Source organism: Melanostigma gelatinosum (genome assembly GCF_949748355.1).
Source record: "Melanostigma gelatinosum genome assembly, chromosome: 18".
Taxonomy (NCBI): Eukaryota; Metazoa; Chordata; class Actinopteri; order Perciformes; family Zoarcidae; genus Melanostigma; species Melanostigma gelatinosum.
Window position 1 is genome coordinate 745,496 of NC_136651.1, and position 23,548 is coordinate 769,043.

The 23,548-nt window shown below is 44.4% G+C and overlaps 3 protein-coding genes across 5 annotated transcripts in view; 1 reads left to right on the forward strand and 2 right to left on the reverse strand.

The window, feature by feature from the left end:
- The window catches only part of LOC306791979 (cGMP-dependent protein kinase 1-like), a gene marked incomplete at both ends in the record, with an annotated part of 12,770 nt that extends 1,776 nt beyond the window's left edge, over positions 1-10,994 (reverse strand). The window contains 15 exons of the mRNA XM_079288922.1: positions 1-63; positions 1,271-1,360; positions 2,218-2,357; positions 2,420-2,516; positions 2,938-3,012; positions 3,089-3,154; positions 4,724-4,818; positions 6,026-6,103; positions 6,228-6,291; positions 6,390-6,495; positions 9,039-9,152; positions 9,635-9,734; positions 9,814-9,880; positions 9,943-10,072; positions 10,754-10,994. The exon at positions 1-63 is cut by the window's left edge and continues 79 nt beyond it. Coding sequence (XP_079145048.1) covers positions 1-63; positions 1,271-1,360; positions 2,218-2,357; positions 2,420-2,516; positions 2,938-3,012; positions 3,089-3,154; positions 4,724-4,818; positions 6,026-6,103; positions 6,228-6,291; positions 6,390-6,495; positions 9,039-9,152; positions 9,635-9,734; positions 9,814-9,880; positions 9,943-10,072; positions 10,754-10,994 — 1,526 coding nt within the window. The remainder of the gene's footprint in view (positions 64-1,270; positions 1,361-2,217; positions 2,358-2,419; positions 2,517-2,937; positions 3,013-3,088; positions 3,155-4,723; positions 4,819-6,025; positions 6,104-6,227; positions 6,292-6,389; positions 6,496-9,038; positions 9,153-9,634; positions 9,735-9,813; positions 9,881-9,942; positions 10,073-10,753) is intronic.
- Positions 10,995-13,430: 2,436 nt separating this feature from the next.
- On the forward strand, positions 13,431-16,111 carry lage3 (L antigen family member 3). Its single transcript, XM_079289224.1, has 3 exons — positions 13,431-13,508; positions 15,277-15,405; positions 15,486-16,111. Exons 1-3 carry the CDS (start codon positions 13,459-13,461, stop codon positions 15,598-15,600), a joined length of 294 nt encoding a protein of 97 aa, XP_079145350.1. The 5' UTR covers positions 13,431-13,458; the 3' UTR covers positions 15,601-16,111.
- Positions 16,112-17,933: 1,822 nt separating this feature from the next.
- wdr45 (WD repeat domain 45) lies at positions 17,934-22,218 on the reverse strand. 3 transcript variants are annotated; one of them, XM_079289527.1, is made up of 11 exons: positions 22,105-22,218; positions 21,848-21,948; positions 21,376-21,450; positions 21,115-21,219; positions 20,560-20,665; positions 20,338-20,432; positions 19,597-19,676; positions 19,309-19,517; positions 18,961-19,062; positions 18,660-18,805; positions 17,934-18,400 (listed from the first exon to the last, which is right to left on the reverse strand). In XM_079289527.1, exons 2-11 carry the CDS (start codon positions 21,894-21,896, stop codon positions 18,291-18,293), a joined length of 1,077 nt encoding a protein of 358 aa, XP_079145653.1. In that variant the 5' UTR covers positions 21,897-21,948; positions 22,105-22,218; the 3' UTR covers positions 17,934-18,290. The 3 variants fall into 3 exon arrangements, with proteins under 3 accessions (XP_079145653.1, XP_079145654.1, XP_079145652.1); XM_079289528.1 differs by having other exon boundaries at positions 22,123-22,209; XM_079289526.1 differs by having other exon boundaries at positions 21,848-22,213.
- Between the last annotated feature and the right edge of the window lie 1,330 nt (positions 22,219-23,548).

Consider the following 23,548-nt stretch of genomic DNA (forward strand, 5'->3'; position numbering starts at 1 on the left):
AAGGCCAGCGCCTCGACGACGCAGCCGGTGTAGAAGCGAGTGATGCCGTCATCAAACGATCCTCTGAGAACGGAGGAGAAGCAGAGAGACGCTGAGGAACGTCTCAAAGGTAGAAGACTCACTATCACACCTGTCTCACACCTCACCTGTCTCTCAGCTCACCTGTCTCACACCTCACACCTCACCTGTCTCTCAGCTCACCTGTCTCTCAGCTCACCTGTCGCTCATCTCACCTGTCTCACACCTCACACCTCACCTGTCTCACACCTCACCTGTCTCATACGTCTCTCAGCTCACCTGTCGCTCATCTCACCTGTCGCTCAGCTCACCTGTCTCACACCTCACACCTCACCTGTCTCACAGCTCACCTGTCGCTCAGCTCACCTGTCTCACAGCTCACCTGTCGCTCAGCTCACCTGTCTCACACCTCACCTGTCTCACACCTCACCTGTCTCACAGCTCACCTGTCTCTCAGCTCACCTGTCGCTCATCTCACCTGTCTCACACCTCACACCTCACCTGTCTCTCAGCTCACCTGTCTCACACCTCACCTGTCTCACACCTCACACGTCTCTCAGCTCAGCTCACCTGTCTCACAGCTCACCTGTCTGACACCTCACACGTCTCTCAGCTCACCTGTCGCTCATCTCACCTGTCGCTCAGCTCACCTGTCTCACACCTCACACCTCACCTGTCGCTCAGCTCACCTGTCTCACAGCTCACCTGTCTGACACCTCACACGTCTCTCAGCTCACCTGTCGCTCACCTCACCTGTCGCTCACCTCACCTGTCGCTCACCTCACCTGTCGCTCACCTCACCTGTCGCTCACCTCACCTGTCTCACACCTCACACCTCACCTGTCTCACACCTCACACCTCACCTGTCTCTCAGCTCACCTGTCTCTCAGCTCACCTGTCTCACACCTCACCTGTCTCACACCTCACACCTCACCTGTCTCTCAGCTCACCTGTCGCTCATCTCACCTGTCGCTCAGCTCACCTGTCGCTCAGCTCACACCTCACCTGTCGCTCAGCTCACCTGTCTCACACCTCACCTGTATCTCAGCTCACCTGTATCTCAGCTCACCTGTCTCACAGCTCACCTGTCTCACACCTCACACCTCACCTGTCTCTCAGCTCACCTGTCGCTCATCTCACCTGTCGCTCAGCTCACCTGTCTCTCAGCTCACCTGTCTCACACCTCACCTGTCTCTCAGCTCACCTGTCTCACACCTCACCTGTCTCACACCTCACACGTCTCACACCTCACCTGTCTCTCAGCTGCGTCCACAGCTCTCCTCCCAGACACGCCTCCAGCAGCATGTAGAGATATTTAGAGTCTCTGAACGTCCGATACAACCTGCAGGAAGACGCGTTAAAAGTTACATCTGAAAGAAATGTTTTAATGTGAAACCAGTGAACAGGAAGTGACCATGTATGGACTGAGGAGGAGTGATGTAGAGACCTGTCAATCAGCGTGTAGCCCCGCCCTAAAGCATCCCCTGCTTTATGGTCTGTGTGACTCTAAATGGACCATAATGTACTAAATGAACATCATGCTGTATTGAAGAAGACTTGAAACTAGAGATTGAGACATAAACTCATGTTTACAATGTTTACTGAGGGAATAAATCAAGAGAGAAGTAGAGTCATTTTCTATAGACTTCTATACAACCAGAGGAGTCGCCCCCTGGTGGACACTAGAGAGAATGCAGCTTTAATTTCAAATTAGTTTGTAGGGACAAAATAAACGTGTCTACATTTTGTCATTTAGTTAAATTCCAGTGAAGTTGGAACACGTGAATTTGCACCGGTCATGATCTCCGGGTTGTGTTTATTCTCTTCACTGTTTTATTTAGAAAGTCCTACGTTGAAAGAGTTTGATTGACAGATGGTTCATCCAATCACCTGACGGCATGCTTTTAAAGGGCCTTTTGCTCTCACATGGTTAACTCGTCGTGTCTTTTATGATTCATGAAATGAACTCGTGTGAGATCAGCAGCAGTATCAGTAGTTCAGGCATGTAGTAAAAGCAGAACGTGTCACATTCAATGCAGAATAACATTAAATAGGGTTTATGTTGGACGATATTATAATATCACATTCTGACCCTTTTCACACACTTCTTTATCGTTTACTCTCACAGACTAACACAGAACTATTTCAAATATCACAACACCACCAAGGTGGGAACATGAAGGAGGAGAAGAAGAAGACCTGATGATGAAGGAGCTGTGAGCCTCCATCATGATGCGGCGCTCTGACAGGATGTGGCCCTGCTGGCTGGTGTCCATGATGTGACGTTTCTTCAACACCTTCAGGGCGAACGAGCGGCCGGGATCGTTCTTCAGTTGCACCTGAACACACCAACCGTCAGCAGGCAGACGGAGAGAGGGCGGAGCTTCACCGCGTTACTCACCAGCTCCACGCGGCTGAAGCCGCCCAACCCCAGAGTGCAGACGACGCGGAAATCACTGAGCGACACTCTGGAGAACAAATCTGCTTCTGCCTGAATACTACAGGACGCACAGGAAGGGATGCGTGAGGACATTCAGAGAACAATATCATCTTCATCACACCAGACTCCTCTCCTGCTGCCTCGTCCTCACTGTGTTTGTGTTGTTGAATCTGAACGCACCGTTTAAAGCTGATTCACAAACACCGGGTCTGGACCCTCAGGTGGGTCCAGAACCTTATATTTTGGTCACCAGATCGTTTTGACTTCTGCATCCAGACGGCTTCTTAAAGCGACAGTCGGTCTAACTCTAACGTTCTCTCAGATTATTGTTATTATAGTGAAGCTTTAAGTCAAAGTACTTATTATCGGTGCATTAATATGTACTTTGCTTTTAGTATTACTGCAATACATTCATTGCGTTATCATATTCTGTATTCTTTATGTTGCAGTATTGTTTAAAAGTGACCTCTGACACTCACTGGGCCTCGGTCTCGCCGCCGTCACGCTGCTCGTTGTCGTCCTGGTCCAATCCTCCGATCAGCTGTTTGAAGGACCTGCGACACAAACAGAGCTTCTTATTTCTGTTGAGGACGAAGTGAAGCAGAACTAAACTCACAGACGTCCACTCACTCTCTGTCAATCACCAGACATGTGACGTCTCCCACCGCCGTGAGGCTGGCTGTACGGACGTCCTCACTGCCAAGAGGACACAGGACACAGGACACAGGAGACAGGCACAGACAGGAGACAGGACACAGGAGACAGGACACAGACAGGAGACAGGAGACAGGACACAGGAGACAGGAGACAGGAGACAGACACAGACAGGAGACAGGACACAGGAGACAGGACACAGACAGGAGACAGGACACAGGACACAGGACACAGGAGACAGGATACAAGACAGGAGACAGGAGACAGGAGACAGGACACAGACAGGAGACAGGAGACAGGAGACAGGAGACAGGAGACAGGAGACAGACAGGAGACAGGAGACAGACAGGAGACAGGAGACAGGAGACAGGAGACAGGAGACAGGACACAGACAGGAGACAGGAGACAGGACACAGACAGGAGACAGGAGACAAGAGACAGGATACAAGAGACAGGAGACAGGACACAAGAGACAGGAGACAGGACACAGGAGACAGGAGACAGGAGACAGGAGACAGGATACAAGAGACAGGAGACAGGACACAAGAGACAGGAGACAGGAGACAGGACACAGGAGACAGGAGACAGGACACAGGACACAGGAGACAGGAGACAGGCACAGACAGGAGACAGACAGGAGACAGGAGACAGGACACAGACAGGAGACAGGACACAGGAGACAAGAGACAAGAGACAGGATACAAGAGACAGGAGACAGACACAGACAGGACACAGGACACAGGAGACAGGACACAGACAGGAGACAGGACACAGGACACAGGACACAGGAGACAGGATACAAGACAGGAGACAGGAGACAGGAGACAGGAGACAGGACACAGACAGGAGACAGGAGACAGGAGACAGGATACAAGACAGGAGACAGGAGACAGGAGACAGGACACAGACAGGAGACAGGAGACAGGACACAGGAGACAGGATACAAGACAGGAGACAGGAGACAGGAGACAGGAGACAGGACACAGACAGGAGACAGGAGACAGGACACAGGAAGAAGTACAAGTACTCGGATCATTTACTGCAGTAAAAGTACAGAATACTCTGTTATACTCATTTAAAACCTTATTTAAAGTGACAGTGAGGAACTTCTAACTGGTCTTGAACCAGTCTCAGTTTAGTCCTGATCCTCCAGAAGTGGAGACACAGGACTACTGCTGGACCCGCTGGAGGGAAGGGAGGCACGGGAGAACCAGAACCAGGACTGAGAGGAGCAGACTGTCAGACCTGCTGCAGTAACATGAGCGGTTTCTAAAGGGACGCTGGTGCTCAGAGACACGACCACTGTAGTCCACAGGGGGCGCAGAACCAACACAGGACTACACTGAGACTGGTTCATAGAGGATCAGGACTACACTGAGATTGGTTCAGGAGACTCAGTTCATCTCTGTGACTTTAAAACTCCTCAGTGTTCTGTGGAGGATTTAAATGTGAGATAACGGTCATAATTCATACTGCCACTAGAGGACAGTAGAGTAGAATGATGAAGCATGTGTGTGTGTGTGTGTGTGTGTGTGTGTGTGTAGGTGTGTGTGTGTGTGTGTGTGTGTGTGTGTGTGTGTGTGTGTGTGTGTGTGTGTGTGTGTGTGTCACCCTTTCAGAGCTTGTTCTCCAAACCAGTCTCCTTTAGAGAGCGTCTTCACCACCAGCTGCTCCTCACTGGGGGAGTTCTGCTGGGAGACTTTCACCTGTCGACGTCACAGATCAATATATTGATTTATTTGATCTTTTAGTCACATGTTGCACACGACTGAAAGCTCTCACTGTAGCCAAGAAACTACTTCCGCCCCACAGACCTCCAAAATAAAAGTCTGTAAAACTGCTGATCGGACTCTGCTGACCACAGACTCAACTACTACTCTTCATATGAAGAGCTATTGTTCCACAGAGGGTTCATCAGTAAAACTCAACCTGAGCTGCACAAGAAGAATCAGAGGACTTCTTCCTTTGGACACTTCAGCATCGGCTTCACTCGACAGAACCAACCAATACCAACATATACCTCATAGAACCAACATATACCTAATAGAACCAACATATACCTAATAGAACCAACATATACCTCATAGCACCAACATATACCTCATAGAACCAACATATACCTCATAGAACCAACATATACCTCATAGAACCAACATATACCTCATAGAACCAACATATACCTCATAGAACCAACATATACCTCATAGAACCAACATATACCTCATAGAACCAACATATACCTCATAGAACCAACATATACCTCATAGAACAAACATATACCTCATAGAACCAACATATACCTAATAGAACCAACATATACCTCATAGAACCAACATATACCTCATAGAACCAACATATACCTCATAGAACAAACATATACCTCATAGAACCAACATAGACCTCATAGAACCAACATAGACCTCATAGAACCAACATATACCTCATAGAACCAACATATACCTCATAGAACCAACATATACCTCATAGAACCAACATATACCTCATAGAACCAACATATACCTCATAGAACAAACATATACCTCATAGAACCAACATAGACCTCATAGAACCAACATAGACCTCATAGAACCAACATAGACCTCATAGAACCAACATATACCTCATAGAACCAACATATACCTCATAGAACCAACATATACCTCATAGAACCAACATATACCTCATAGAACCAACATATACCTCATAGAACAAACATATACCTCATAGAACCAACATAGACCTCATAGAACCAACATAGACCTCATAGAACCAACATAGACCTCATAGAACCAACATATACCTCATAGAACCAACATATACCTCATAGCACCAACATGCTCCTGCTCCTCCTTATTCTTCCCCTCCCTGCTAATTGCTCTCTTTTCTCCCTCCTAACAGACCCGTCCTCCTCACCTGTCCCTCACTGATGATGAAGAATGTGTCTCCGGTGGCTCCCTGACGGATGATGTAATCACAGTCGCTGTAATGAGTCTGAGGGAGGATGAGAGTCATGTGCACACCTCAGGATTACTGAACACAGACTTTTGATTGCAGAAACAGATGCTGTAACGTCTCGAGCTTATTATAGAAAAGTGTGTTTTTTGTAAATCGTCACCTCCTCTAAAACATCGGCCAGTTTGCTGAGAACGTCCTCCGGTAGAGACTGAAACGAGGGAACGCTGAGGAGGAGAGTTCAGAGAGACGTGAGTCATCATGTGGAGAGGTTCTCCAACCAGTGAAGTGGAGGATTGTGTGTGTGTGTGTGTGTGTGTGTTACCTGCGGAGGAAGTCCGTGTACTGGGAGTGTTTGATGAGACCAGTTCTCATCATGATGGTCTGGAAACCCTGTCGGTCGATTGCCCACAGCTTGATGTCGGTCAGAGCTGCAGACAGAATTATTTAGTTGCTGATATAACATACACACCCGTTATAACACACACACCCGTTATAACACACACACCCGTTATAACACACACACCCGTTATAACACACACACCCGTTATAACACACACACCCGTTATAACACACACACCCGTTATAACACACACACCCCTTATAACACACACACCCGTTATAACACACACACCCGTTATAACACACACACCCGTTATAACACACACACCCGTTATAACACACACACCCGTTATAACACACACACCCGTTATAACACACACCCGTTATAACATACACACCCGTTATAACACACACACCCGTTATAACACACACACCCGTTATAACACACACACCCATTATAACACACACACCCGTTATAACACACACACCCGTTATAACACACACACCCGTTATAACACACACACCCGTTATAACATACACACCCGTTATAACACACACACCCGTTATAACACACACACCCGTTATAACACACACACCCGTTATAACACACACACCCGTTATAACACACACACCCGTTATAACACACACACCCGTTATAACACACACACCCGTTATAACACACACACCCGTTATAACACACACACCCGTTATAACATACACACCCGTTATAACACACACACCCGTTATAACACACACACCCGTTATAACATACACACCCGTTATAACACACACACCCGTTATAACACACACACCCGTTATAACACACACACCCGTTATAACATACACACCCGTTATAACATACACACCCATTATAACACACACACCCGTTATAACATACACACCCGTTATAACACACACACCCGTTATAACACACACACCCATTATAACACACACCCGTTATAACATACACACCCGTTATAACACACACACCCGTTATAACACACACACCCGTTATAACATACACACCCGTTATAACACACACACCCGTTATAACACACACACACGTTATAACATACACACCCGTTATAACATACACACCCGTTATAACATACACACCCGTTATAACACACACACCCGTTATAACACACACACCCGTTATAACATACACACCCGTTATAACACACACACCCGTTATAACACACACACCCGTTATAACACACACACCCGTTATAACACACACACCCGTTATAACATACACACCCGTTATAACACACACACCCGTTATAACATACACACCCGTTATAACATACACACCCGTTATAACACACACACCCATTATAACACACACCCGTTATAACATACACACCCGTTATAACACACACACCCGTTATAACACACACACCCGTTATAACACACACACCCGTTATAACACACACACCCGTTATAACACACACACACGTTATAACATACACACCCGTTATAACATACACACCCGTTATAACATACACACCCGTTATAACACACACACCCGTTATAACACACACACCCGTTATAACACACACACCCGTTATAAAATCTGAAACAGACACAACATTCTCCTGAAACTTAATCTGCGACTTCATGAAAACTGCTCGCTATCAAAATGTCCCTTTGGCTCAACTTTGAATCGTGTTTCTACATTAATGTACGGCTCGTCAATATGGGCCCAAAGTGAAGTGTTTTTTTGCTGTCTTCACGCCGAAACTCCATTCAAGTGGATGGAGAAATTTTGCTCCGTTTTTGGGGATTTTTGGGAATTTTCGGGAAAACCGCTGGGCGAATCACGCCGTAAAATAGATAGCACACTATTCCCGCTCAGGCCGCTGTTGGTAACGCTGTGTGAGGAGAAGCGCGCTAAACTTTTGGATAAACCTGATTATTATGATTAGTATATGATTATATACAGTGTGGCACACTCAATTATTAAAATAAATTCCCTTTTAAAGAAATAGCTGGACACTTGGAAAATATGCTTATACTGAGATGAGAGGATTGATGCAGTCTTTAGTGTGGTTAATTTGAAACAGCCAGTTAGCTTAGCTTAGCATAAAGACTGGAAACGGGGGGGAACAGCTAGCCGGGCTCTGAGCACAGGTTCGTACAGAAACCTCATAGTTTCACTTTAGACCCAGAAAGATATTATTTTAAAGGGCCAGTTTATCCAAATCTCAAATCTAATCATGTTGATAGTTGATCGTTTTATTAATTCACATTTTGCAGGAAACCCACGTTTTTGAAAGCAGGAAAATGTCTTTAGAAGAAGTAAGTAATAGAATCTGTTCATTTGTCTGTTTTTGCCTTTTGAAGGAGGAAGCGTGCCGACAGATGGAGTTCATCCATCAGACTCTACAGGTGAGGAGTGTGGTCGACCTTCATCACAGCTTCTATCTGTCGCCGGATGAACACACGTTTCATTGTCACTGGATTTATTCATTCCATGTCTTTGTGCACAGTCGTGGCCTTCGCTGGCTCTTTGAGGGTCATTGAGTCGACAAACTCACGGGCAGTTTTTAAACCATTTCTGAGCATCGGATTGGTGGAAACATTGTTGTACTATTGAAGTGTAGACGTGTGACTCGTGTGTGTGTGTTACCTGTCACAGTTGCAGTGCGAGTGCAGTTGTACAGGATGGCCAGTTCTCCGAACACTTTGCCCTGACCGATGGAGCAGAGTTCCTTCCCTTGTTTGGTCACCTCCACCATCCCCTCTGTGAACAAGCAGCAGAGCACCGACCGCTGAACGTGGTGAGATGCAGATTATATGCAAATAAGCCTCATCGCAGAAACAGTCAAAACATCACAAAGAGACATTCTGAAAGTGTATTTGACAGATATAAATAATAGTGATGTTAAAAGTAAGGTTTCCTAGTTCCCAGTTAGAAATGTTCAACTGGAACACCACCTTGTTAGTTTGTGTGGTTTTGAAGCCTCCAGTTTGACGTTTTGGCCGTCGCCATCTTGTTTTTTTATACTTATACGTCTCTGGTAGAGACCTGTCAATCACAGTAGCCCCGCCCTAAAGCATCCCCTGCTTTATGGTCTGTGTGACTCTAAATGGACCATAATGTACTAAATGAACATCATGCTGTATTGAAGAAGACTTGAAACTAGAGATTGAGACATAAACCATTGATTATCACATTACAATATCATCTGGAATAAAGCGAGTTTGACTGAGCGGGATTCTTACCATCCAGGACGTAGACCGTGGAGCCGTCGTCTCCCTCCTGAATGACACAGCAGCCTTTGGTGAGGCTGGTTGGATGCATGCAGTCCATGATGGCGAGGATCTGAACACACGAGCCAACAGATGTTTGTTCCAATCAAACTCATGACAGAAGTCCTTAAGAGCAGCAGACGTGTCTCTACCTGCCCGTGTTCCAGATGTTTCATGAAGTCATTGTCCATCAGAGCCCTCTGGATCCGCTCACTGGACCTACACACACAAGCAGGTCAGTCAGGTGTGTGTGTGTGTGTGTGTGTGTGTCGTGGACTCACTCTTTGGTCTTGCAGTAGCTCTTCAGTGTGACATCAGTGAGCTGTGAGGGGTCCAGCGCTGTGGGCTCTGCAGAGATCGCCTGTCTCTTAATGCGCTGAGGATCATCTGGTGCCGCCGGCGTCTGAACGGCTGATCCTTCAAAACCAACACAAAAGATCAGGCTGAGACCTGTCAATCACAGTAGCCCCGCCCTACAGCATCCCCTGCTTTATGGTCTGTTAGAGACCTGTCAATCACAGTAGCCCCGCCCTACAGCATCCCCTGCTTTATGGTCTGTTAGAGACCTGTCAATCACAGTAGCCCCGCCCTACAGCATCCCCTGCTTTATGGTCTGGTAGAGACCTGTCAATCACAGTAGCCCCGCCCTACAGCATCCCCTGCTTTATGGTCTGTTAGAGACCTGTCAATCACAGTAGCCCCGCCCTAAAGCATCCCCTGCTTTATGGTCTGTGTGACTCTAAATGGACCATAATGTACTAAATGAACATCATGCTGTATTGAAGAAGACTTGAAACTAGAGATTGAGACATAAACTCATGTTTACAATGTTTACTGAGGTAATAAATCAAGAGAGAAGTAGAGTCATTTTCTATAGACTTCTATACAACCAGAGGAGTCGCCCCCTGGTGGACACTAGAGAGAATGCAGCTTTAACACGTGACGCTGAAGCGGAGGTTGTATTCTGCAGTTGACACATATTTACAGACCAAATTCAAAAAACATTCACAACCTTTTTTGTTTTTCTTGTGTTTGTCATGTTTTTCTTGCTGCAACTGCATTTGCGGTGTTGAGCATGCTTCGGTCCTGCACCTCCACCCCGGTGCAGGTGCAGGGACTCACCTGTGGCCGTCGCCCCGGCGCTGCTCCCCCGCTGCGGGGCGCTGCGCTGGCGGTCCAGCTCCACCTGCAGCTGGCGGATCAGCTCGTCCTTGGTGTCGAGCTCCAGCTCCAGCTCGTCGATCAGAGAGTCTCTCTGCCGGAGCTCCTCGACCTTCAGCTGCAGAGCCAGCTGGAGGTCCCGCAGGGTGCCGGCGCTCTGCGACGCAGCCATGGATCAATACATGCACAGGTGTACTGAGGAGGAGGAGGAGGAGGAGGAGGAGGACTCAGGTATGTACTGAAGTATACAAAGGTGAGGTAGTTTTACTTGAGTACTTCTTATACTTCAACTCCACTAAATATCAGACTTTTTGACTGATCTACTTTGATTCAGATGGTAATGAAGCAGGAATAAAATGTATATCAATACAAATATACATGTAACACGTGCACAATGAGTACTTTTACTGTTGACACTTTAAAGCTGCGATGAGGATCTTTCATGTAGTGTTGGTTCTGGCGCCCCCTGTGGACTACAGTGGTAGTGTCTCTGAGCACCAGCGTCCCTTTAGAAACCTCATGTTACTGCAGCAGGTCTGACAGTCTGCCCCCCTCAGTCCTGGTTCTGGTTCTCCCGTGCCCCCCTTCCCTCCAGCGGGTCCAGCAGTAGTCCTGGGTCTCCAGCAGAGAGGAGACGCTGCTGCCTTATGGGTCTGTCCACGGTGGACCGGTCTCTGCTGGAGGATCTGGGTCTGTCCACGGTGGACCGGTCTCTGCTGGAGGATCTGGGTCTGTCCACGGTGGACCGGTCTCTGCTGGAGGATCTGGGTCTGTCCACGGTGGACCGGTCTCTGCTGGAGTCTGAGCTGAAGGAGGTTCTGGTGAACCTGCATGAGTTCATCTGGTTTCACCAGAATCCGACCCGGTGGCTCCGATGACGAGGATCAGGACTACACTGAGACTGGTTCAGGACCAGATAAAGGTTCCTCTGTGACTTTAAGTCATATTTAATGCTGCATGGATGTGAAGAATTGGTTCATATTCATGATATTTGTAGATATTACAGCGTATATGTAATACTTCACTGTTTACTCCACTACTGTCTTTGTGAAAACTACAGAACTTTATATTGTCATCTTCATAACAAAACCAAGTTAAAGCTTCAGCTGTAAGGCAACAATAATTATTCAAATGTTTTTTATTGGGTTTTAAAACATTATACAGTTCAACAACTACTGCATATATATATATATATATATATATATATATATATATATATATATATATATATATATATCACACCTAAAATAGAAATAATAAAATAAATAAAAATAATATATAAAACACAAAGTTATGGTTATGAGTTATTAAGTCATACGTAGACATTATTATAGTGTTACCCAACAACAATAATACTCATAATGACAAATACTCAACATTCAACAATTCAGTGGAATATTTCTGTCTCTCAGTCACGAAGTTGTTCTCTTGTCTTCTTTGTCTCAGTCAAATTAAATATTGAATATTGTTTTAATATACAGTAAATATTCTGTAGTTCTCTTCATGTACTCACTTAGTCAGCAGATCGTTAGAGTCCGGATCGGAGGAGACCCGGATCCTCGTTCTGGTTCAGTTCTGATCCGGAATCTTGGTTTTAGAATAAATAACAAGAGCAAATCAATAATGAGCGCGTGCGGGTGATGTCATGGTTCCGATCATCACCAACAGCAGCTGATCCGGATCAGACGGACTGAGACGCAGAGGACGAAGACACGCGCAGCTGGGTTTGACAGCGCTCCTACAAAATAAAAGTCTCCTAAAATGTTTTATATATATATATATATATATATATATATATATATAATATATATATATATATATATATATATATATATATATATATATAGTTCTGTGCAATATGAAGATAGTTTATGATAATAAGAGTATGTTGTTTAATTATGAAGAGAAGGTTTCCAGTTTAAATACAGACGAATGTTAACTTTAGTTTACTGACCTGAGAAAGAAGTGTTTTACTTTATTTTTATTTAAATCATTTACATTACATGGTGTGAGGTGATGGTCAAGTACTGCACTTAAATACAGCTCTGAGGTACTTGTACTTCATTTTACTGTTATATTATTCTTGATATTTTTTACTCTACTAGGCTAGATTTTAAAAACTTATAATGAACATATAATATACAGAGAATATATATATAATCAGAATCAACAGGATATAAAAGGAGTAAAATGAGCTCTAACGCATTCGGCTACATAGAATGCTGCATACAAACATGTTGCTTCGTGAGTACTTTAACGTTGATACTTAAAATAGATTTAGTCGATACACTAATATTTTAAAGTAAAATGTAGAACATGTCTTCCACACTTATCTTATCTTATAAATATATTTATATCATTATTTCACAATGAAAGCCAATATCCTAAATACTCAAATTGTGTCTATGGTTGTTGTATATTTTTACTTATCATGTTCCATATTATTTAACACATATTTATGTATTTTCGTCCCTCTGAAGTGTCAGTTCTCATCCTTTAGGTTTTAATATGAGACAGGTGCAGTACCGTCATCCGCCGCTGTGGAGCAGCAGAGCGCCACCGCTGCTCACCGGAAGGGCCTCTTCTTCTTCTTCTTCTTCTCCGGAAACGTGATTTACTGAAACATAACAAACACGATGGCGGCGACAGACGGAGAAAGAAACCACGAAACGGGAAAACTGGAGTTGTATCCTTTAATAAGAACTCTGAGTATTTAGCGTCAACTCTTGTTTGTTATAAAGTGTTTGTTATAAAGTGTTCTGACCAATAAGTTCATGATTTAATGAGAAACGTAACGATAGCAGCAGCATTAGCATAATGCTACATGCTTCATTAGCCTCTCAGCAACGTTTGTTTACTGTCTCGTTTCCTCTCCTAGTTTACTCCTTTTCTTCTCTTCTTATTTATTCTATTCATCAGAGCTTCATGCAGGCTAACATAAGATTCACTCAAGTTATTCATATCTAATATATGTAGGTTATTAATAATAATGATAAATAATAGTTTGCAAGATTAAAGAGCAGTGGAACTCAAGAGTTTAATTATTAAAAATATAGTTTCTTTCTGTCTGTATGTAATATTGTTATTCAGGCTAACATTTAGCTTTTAAACTGTAAAATCTGAGAATAAAATGATTTGAAAGAAGAAGAAATCAGATATAAGAAAGTCTTTTGATAAAAAATCACAGATTCAAACTTCCTGTTTGGGGAAACAGTCCACATATTAATATTAATTCTGTGGAAAGTAGAACGATAATAACAAACAGAAGCTCTGCTCTCGATGTGATCGACAGATCTACAAGTTCCTCTTCTTCCTCTCTTCCCTCCACACCTTCATCTCTCCACACCTTCATCTCTTCATCTCTCCACACCTTCATCTCTCCACACCTTCATCTCTCCACACCTTCATCTCTCCATCTCTTCTGTTCCTGTGTTCCTGTCTGTTGTTTGCTTCTTGTTTGGATCCAGCTGGTCTGATACAGAAAGATAAGCTGCACATTGAGGTAACGGAACCATTGACTCACCATCTGCTGCATATGGAAGCACATTTCCGCAGCCAAAAAATAAAAATAAAAATCCACCCCCGAAAAAACCCGCATTCATTTTTTTTTTTTTTTTAAGCTGGTGGAAAAAAAGGGAAAAATATATATATATATATTTTTAAACTTTTTTTAAAACTTTTTTTCCACCAGCATAAAACGTAATAATTAGAATTTATTGTCATAACTTTTTTTTGGTGGATTTTTTTTGTGACTTTAATTTTCTGCTGGTGGAAAGGTGCTTCCAGAGCTGCACATTGCGTTTCATATGAAACGTTTATTTGTCATTTATGAGACTTTGTGATTTATTTATTTTAGATGCACAGCAGCTAACAGACGGTTCAATATGTGAAGTTATTTAAAATGTATTTTCATCATCTTCAGATGACTGCACTCCTAAATTCTGCTTCTAGAAACGCGTAAAATGTTAAAGAGCGTTCGTAGGAATCTCTTCTTAACGTACGATCAGCTCGTCATCTGAGGACTGAGTGAAGTCTAAACGAGACGCAGACAGAGGTGATGTCACAGTGATGTCACGGTGATGTCACGGTGATGTCATGCCGCTGTTATCGGTGGCTGCAGAGTAAAAGTCAGCTTCTTCTCCTCCAGCTCACATTCAGAGAAAAACAAAAAAATACTTCACAACACATCGTAGTTTATTCGTTTTATTTATATTTTATATTAAGAATCTGCAAAGTAGCCTCACTTTTAACGAACGTTTTTAAATCAATGTAGTGAAATACAAAGTACAAGATTTCCACGAACATCATGCTGCACTGAAGAAGACTTGAAACTAGAGATTGAGACCATAAACAACCAGAGGAGTCGCCCCCGGTGGACACTAGCGAGAATGCAGCTTTAACACGTGAAGAACAGACGTCTTCCTTGACCCCCCCCCCCCCCCCCCCCCCCCCAGCTCTCTGGACGTCCCGTTCCCGTCGTCTTTTGAAGCCTCCATCGCTCTTCGTTCTCTGTCTCCGGACCGCGAGCCGAGGAAAGGCGGCATCAGCAAACATCTGGCGGTGACCGGCAGCACGTTGTCTGTGTGAGCAAGAAAAACACGCTTAATGTCTTCAGACCGCTGACGTCCGTCCTCTAACTTCTTCTTCGTGTGTTTTTATTCAGGAAGTGGAGTGCAGACGAAGCTCGAGTCCTCCGAGTGTCGGTGAACTCGTTTCTGGATCACCTGACGCTCGTCATGGAGACCATGCAGATGTTCGGCCCCCCCGTCACCCAGTGAAGCCTCGTCACCTCGTCAGGACTTCATCCTCTGGAGGGTCAGGACTTCATCCTCTGGAGGTTCAGGACTTCATCCTCTGGAGGTTCAGGACTTCATCCTCTGGAGGTTCAGGACTTCATCCTCTGGAGGTTCAGGACTTCTTCACGTGGAACAAAGAGACCGGCGGTTTGAGTCCGGTTGGGTTTTCATCAGAACTTTCTTTGCATGAAACAGATGTGGTTCATCGTTCGCGGTCCGTCAGGATGAACTGTGATCAACACGTCAGTGGGTTCAGCGTGACGTTCCTCGTCTGACCAGCAGAGGGCGCTGCGGGATTAAATGCACTCATCAGCTGTTTGAGAGAAACACAAAATGCAAATGTGGAATAAAAACATTCATGTGTTAACGTGGAGGTTGAATGATAAGTGAAAGGAGCTCCACACGATGTCCTCTGTTCACTTCTGTTTCATAAATCCTTGAAATAATTTACTAAATTCAGACATTTGACAGAATAATCCCGTCAGAGTTGAAGTGTTTCATGTCATCAAGTGGAATAAATGAGTAAAGTTCTGCGTTACCTTTGTGTGTATGTCTCCTTCATAATAAGAGTATTTAACTCCTTTATTCTGTGCAGTACTTCATGAATGATGGATCTGTGTGTCCAAGGTAAGACGGTCTGTCGGTGTCATAACAAAGACGAGGGATTTGAATCAGCTGTGTTTCATGAACGTGTCATTGCTCCTGACCTGATGAGCCTCCTGGTAATCTGCTCAGCAGACCGACGGCGGCAGAGGTGAACAGGTGAGTCAGCAGGTTGACTGCGTGAAAGCCGAATTCACCAAAACATCGATCCGGTTCTGACCCGAGCACAGACTTGAACCTGGCTCGTGCGCGTCCTCGGCTGCGTGCATGAAACTCTTAAAATGTAACATTTTTCTACGGAGTTCTGCACGAATGAATCACTAACGCACCGCCCGCGAGCCCGCGCAGTGATCCAAATCAAACGCACCCAACAGGTGCATTCTGGGTGTGGCTATGCTAAACATGCTAAATATGCTAAATAGCTAATGGTGGATCTTCCAGGTGACTTCTGAGGACGTTCTGCCGTTTGTGGACTGGTTCTACTGGGACCAGAGAGGAGTAGTGGACTGGTTCTACTGGGACCAGAGAGGAGGAGTGGACTGGTTCTACTGGGACCAGAGAGGAGGAGTGGACTGGTTCTACTGGGACCAGAGAGGAGTAGTGGACTGGTTCTACTGGGACCAGAGAGGAGGAGTGGACTGGTTCTACTGGGACCAGAGAGGACGAGTGGACTGGTTCTACTGGGACCAGAGAGGACGAGTGGACTGGTTCTACTGGGACCAGAGAGGAGGAGTGGACTGGTTCTACTGGGACCAGAGAGGACGAGTGGACTGGTTCTACTGGGACCAGAGAGGAGTGGACTGGATCTACTGGGACCAGAGAGGAGGAGTGGACTGGTTCTACTGGGACCAGAGAGGACGAGTGGACTGGTTCTACTGGGACCAGAGAGGAGTGGACTGGTTCTACTGGGACCAGAGAGGACGAGTGGACTGGTTCTACTGGGACCAGAGAGGATGAGTGGACTGGTTCTACTGGGACCAGGCCCAGTAGAACCCTTGGTTGATTATCTAGAAAAAAAATGGTGAGAATCATAAACGTTTGTTTGACAGAGATTAATCCAAAATCATACGGAAGAATCTCATTGGCTGTTTGTGGAGGGAACCAGTGATGACGACTTCCTGTTGGACGTCGTCATGGTGACGTCACTTGTTGGTTTGTGGATGTTTTGAAGCCTCAAGCTCAGTGTTTTGGCCGTCGCCATCTTGTTTTTTGCAACCAGTGAACAGAAGTGAGCATATCTGGACTGAGGAGTGACGTAGAGACGCCGTATACGTCTGATAGAGACCTGTCAATCACCGTAAGCCCCGCCCTAAAGCATCCCCTGCTTTATGGTCTGTGTGACTCTAAATGGACCATAATGTACTAAATGAACATCATGCTGTATTGAAGAAGACTTGAAACTAGAGATTGAGACATAAACTCATGTTTACAATGTTTACTGAGGGAATAAATCAAGAGAGAAGTAGAGTCATTTTCTATAGACTTCTATACAACCAGAGGAGTCGCCCCCTGGTGGACACTAGAGAGAATGCAGCTTTAACACGTGAAGCTTTGACTTCTCTTAAAGAACCGGAGGTTGTTTCCTGGTTGGACTCCAGAAATAGTTCATCCCTGCAGCTCTTTATTAGCGTAGCTTTGTTAGCAGCTCGTCCATTATCAACAGGAAGAAGTAAACTTTTATTGTGAAGTGTACAGGAAACTAACAGGACGTATTAATCGCTGAGCTTTGTTTAATCTTCTCATAACTCTCCACCAGAAAGAAGAAAAACAAAATGTCAAACTATTCCTTTGAAGGTTGTAATTACAAACAGACAAAAGTCTCCATTTACAAGAGGCATGAAGGTGATGACATCACGGTGTGAAGATGAAGAAAACAAACACCAGGGATGTAAACACTGATTTCTTCTCAAAAATTAGTTTTAATTAGATTGTAACTTGTCGTCTCTTCTCTTCGTGATGCACATAAAGTTTCAGGCTGCTACATTCTGGAGATAGGACGATAATAATTCTGTCATTTGCATTCGTCCTCCTCGTCCTCGTGTCTCCTCCTCTTCCTCCTCACGTCGGACTCAGAAGTCGTCGTCGTCACAAATGTCCAGATAAACGTCGAAGGCTTCTCGGTTACAGTTTCCATCCGGAGTGAACACGTATTTATGAAACGTCCCGTCCACACAGATCGCTGTGGGACACAAAACAAGTTTACATTTCCCCTTCAAAATAAAAGTCCTGCTCCTCTATAGAAACTGAACCACCATGAGTAGAAGTAGAGAGAACTAGAACACGTCTTTAGTGCAGAATAACGGTTAGAATGACATCATTCAGCAGAAAAACTTCAAGTTTTTACAAGAGTTTTTTTGCGCTATGAATATGAAACTATTGACACGTTTCAGCCTCTCACAGAAAAGGACACGAACATGATGTTTACTGTGTTTCCTCACCGATCACGGAGTTGACGTTCTTGGACGTGTTCTTCCCAAAAGCACAGATGCAGGCGCACTCGGCCGGCACGGTGAAGCTGGCCAGCGACCACTGGCTGTCCACGTACTGACCGATCACAGGGCCCACCTTCCCCACACGGGCCAGCCTGAGGAACACACAGCAGTCAGCCTCGCAGGGTTCTCACGGACCATCGTATTCATGACACCTTCCGTGACGGCAAAGGTGGTCTACAGATGGTCATGGTTCTCATGGGAACCTGGTCTACCGAACAGTTCTGGGTTCAGGAGCAGGAGGTCTTACGCGGAGCGGCGGTTGAGTTTGGTGTCTTTGAGAGCGAAGATGTGGACGGTTCCTTTATCACTGGAGGCGCACAGGAAGGACGAGTCGTGGCTGAAGTTGATGCTGAAACAACAGAACAGAGTCGGAGCGTCAGCCGGAACCGCTGGTCCACAAAGCCGGCGGTGACGTCACGACGTCTAAACGTGCCGCTGTCGTCTTCAAATATCGATGTTTTCTTTCAAGGTGAGGAAGACGAGAACCAAATACTAGAAGAATCACAGATTCTGCTTTCGGAAATCAAAAGCTCATTTGAAATGAGGAAGAGCCGTTTGACCATCTGACACTACCCATAATGCCCTGGGGGAGTACCAGTAGAGGGTGGCGGGGTCCGTCCCGCGCCGCAGCTCCACCAGCTTGTCTCTGGTCGTGGTGTCGAACAGACGGATCAGCGTTCCTTTGCGAGACGCCGACGCCGCCACGCTGCCCGGCTGGTTCAGCGCCACGCAGGCGATCTCGCTCTGGTGGGCGTTGATGGTGAACGGAGCCGACGACGTGCCGGGTTTGGTGTTCGAAAGGTCCTGAAGAGAGAGAATGGTGACACTAACTGGTTATTTAGTCCACTTGGTGTGTGTTTTATTTCTCTTGTTTGTGACTTACCACCAGCTGCAGACTTCCACACTTATGACCCGGAAACACCAGCAGCTGTTTCTCCAGACTGGGACACAGATCACACAGACCTGCAGCACAGGAAGGGTTAACTCCACCGTGAGCTCTGCAGCGCCACGGCGCCACAGTTCATTTACAAACAACCGGACAAAAAACAACGGCGCAGATTCTTAATGTTTTAGTCATTTAGTTTTTTGCATAAAAATGCACAATTCAATGAAGGAAATAATATATCTCTTAATTATTATTTATTAATGTATAATAATGTTCTTAGAGCTCGTGTTAGGAAGTTAAACATCATAATTCATCTCTAATATCTGTTTATATTCATGTGAAAACATCTCCTTCAAACCACTGGATTCATTCTAGTTCATCACCAAAACTACATTTTACAGACGACATGTGAACACATCATGATAACGTTATAATGAACCTTCAGCCAGAACTCATGTTCACTGAGCAGAGCCTGAAGGCATCATAGTGTCACTGAAGTGAACCTGTTGTTGGTTAGCCGTTAGCTGCTCTGTTAGCCGTTAGCTGCTCTGTTAGCCGTTAGCTGCTCTGTTAGCCGATAGCTGCTCTGTTAGCCGATAGCTGCTCTGTTAGCCGATAGCTGCTCTGTTAGCCGTTAGCTGCTCTGTTAGCCGTTAGCTGCTCTGTTAGCCGTTAGCTGCTCTGTTAGCCGTTAGCTGCTCTGTTAGCCGTTAGCTGCTCTGTTAGCCGACTCGTTGCCTTTGGGGTTGTCTCTGGTGTCGAACTCGAACAGCTTCACTGGGTTGTCGGGGAAACTGTAAACGTAGATCCGGTTCTTCAGAACGATGATGATCCTGAAGCACAGACGTCAGATTAACGAGTATTAATAATTATATGAATTAATGTAATCTTATTATATGATATATTGATTATTAGTAATAATTAGTATGAAACGAGTCTTCACAGAAACATTGAACTCACATGTCGTGTCTCATGCGAACGGCCAGGACCGGTTTAGTGAACGTGAACTCCAGAACCAGTTTGTCTTTTGGGTCCCGAGACTCCCGAGCGTCGTCCCAGACCAGAACTGGAACCAAGGATTAGTGTTGCACTTTGTTTATCTCGTTCATACTTTATGTCTGTTGTCATTCATGTACAGCATGATGATCAAATCACTCTCAATGCTGACGAACACAGAAAGATTATAAACGTATTCTTTGATTTCTGTATAAATGACTCTCCACAAATTCTGTCAATGCAAAGAAAAATAATTATTCTATATAAATTTAAACAAAATTCATATATATATAAAAACAAAGTTACTTTTTTTCTTGAATGTGTTAAAACACAAATTAAATCAAAGTAAATCTAAAGTGTTTTAGGGAATAAAGTGAAGTGAGAATAAGAGATCTGAGCGTTTCATACATAATCAATAAAATCTAAAAATCTATTTTGATAGTAGCAGGAAGCCAGGATCAGTGAGACGTGATGATGATGATGATGATGATGATAAATAAGTGACTTGATGTAACTCACCAGATATTTCAGAGAATTTGGGGTTGACTCCGCCTCCAACGACGGCCAGCAGGTTGGATCGATGCAACATGGAGCACGAGGCCACACTGCCCACCTGCTCGTGGTCTACACACACACACACACACTTTTAATTTAAAAGTACTTAAATATTGTTTTACAGAACAATGTCACAGCAAAAGTAATATTGTCTCCGAGAAATACAAATCGTATGAAAACAGAGTATTTAATAACGTGTCTCAGGCAGTGAGGGCGTCATCTTACCCAGGTGTCCTTTCTCCATCAGCGGCTCCACGTTGTAGATCCGGACCCCGGTCTCCATGGCGCAGCAGAAACAGCCTGAGAAGGTATGAAGGTACATGACGGTGGTACAATGTATATAAGTACAACTTCCCAACAGTCTATAGAAGTACAGTCCAGTAATCAATTAGTCAACTCATCTGATGCTCAGCGTAGTTGTACTGCGTGGTATTAGTACTTATTCTGTAACAGAGTATTTATGGTCTGTGGTATTAGTACCTTTACTTTCAGAGATTTGTTTTTGCAGTGTGGTATTGGTACTTTAACTCGAACAGACTGTTTACAGTGTGGTATTAGTTATTGTACTGTAACAGAGTACTTCTACAGTCGGTTATTAGTACTTGTACTGCAGTAAATACTGTAGTAAACCGGGTTCCTAGATGTAGACTGAAGCTCTAGTTAGCTCTAGCTAACGTTAGCTCAACCGTTAGCTTACTCTGGTCCTGGTTGAACTGCAGGCTGTTGACTCCTCTCTGCTGAGTCATGGCTGCTCACCTCCCGTTACCGTGAAGTTACCGGTAGATTAACGACCTGTAACTGAGGAGAAACCCAACACGAACGTCTTCACGGTTGAGCAACACTGTTGTTGTTCTGTTAGCATGCTATCTAGCTAGCGCACATTAGCGTCAGACCGGATATAAACGCGACTGTCGTCTTTATTTTACTTCCGACATTTAAAACATGTAGTCTCACCATGAACACGAGACGAACCTGCGGGTTTAAAGCTGTAAACAGGACGAACGTGTGAGACAACAAAACAACAACAACAGAACAGCAACACGGAGGTTTGTTGTTTTCAACAGTGACGTTTTCAACACGTGTTTCCGGTTTTGTTCCTTTTCCCGGTCATCATATTTTTCCTGCAATATAAATTAAATAAACGAAGGAGAAAATAAATAAATTATTATATTATTTAAAAAAAAGGTCTCTGAGAAGGATATTATTTACAAAGACGCAGTCTGATAAGATGAAATGATTCTTATGGTGTCACTCAAATGCTTTTATTATAAAACGTCATTCACACGTTATTATGAAAGGGAACAATGTTTGAGATCAAACATTATTTTATCATAACATTCTTGGGCTTCCGACCAATTTAGGAAAGAATATGAACAATATATATAAAAACATAAGATGTTTACATAATTACATAATAATCTAATTACACAAGACATTGTACATTCATTTATTGTTTCTACATTAAGTAGAAAATAAACTACATTAAAATAATGTTTGTTGTAACTTGTGAATAATAATAATCATAATGGTCTATTCTGTCCGACTGGCTGGTTAAAGCCTCCAACATATTTTGGGATCAGTGATTAAGTGTGAGGTCATCAGCAGTTTGTTCATCTGTATCCATCAAAAGATTGATTTCAAGATCAATAACTTATTGACCATTGAGGGCATTAACGCAGCGCTCTGATCCAGAGACGATGACGTCATGTGATCGTACAGAGCTGAAGTCTTGAGAACATTTGTGCAGACAGTCGGACGCAGTTATGGATCATAACGGTTGTTCAGGAGGAGGAGGAGGAGAGGAAAGTTATTGTCACCAGAGAATCTTCATCATTTTTAATGGCGACCAGATGGCTCACGTCTAGATTTTACAGACTGCTGCTTGAGACTCCAGTAAAGATTCTTTTACGTCCTGTAAAGTGCCCAATAAAGGTTCCCTCAGGTTAAATATAGAACCTCATACTCACTGAAGTGTCCTGAAGATGAAGATCAGGACTTGTTCTGTGTGAGGCAGCGATTCTCAACCACTGATGGGCCTCAGTTAGGGGTCAGGGTCAGGGTCAGCCTAACCCTGATGGATGAGATGCTCCCAGATGTTTTACTTCCAGATTCCCATTCCCATTTATGAACCAATAGTTGTCAGGTTGAGGAAAAGTTTGTAAAATAGTGTGACCAAGAAGTCTGGACATCTGAGTGAGGAGAAGTCGAGACTTCAGTATAAACTCGTATCATATACAGATTATTTCTTGGAGACTTGGCGGAGGTGTTCGATGTCAGACCACAGCTCTGTGTGTGTGTGTGTGTGTGTGTGTGTGTGTGTGTGTGTGTGTGTGTGTGTGTGTGTGTGTGTGTGTGTGTGTGTGTGTGTGTGTGTGTGTGTGTGTGTGTGTGTGTGTGT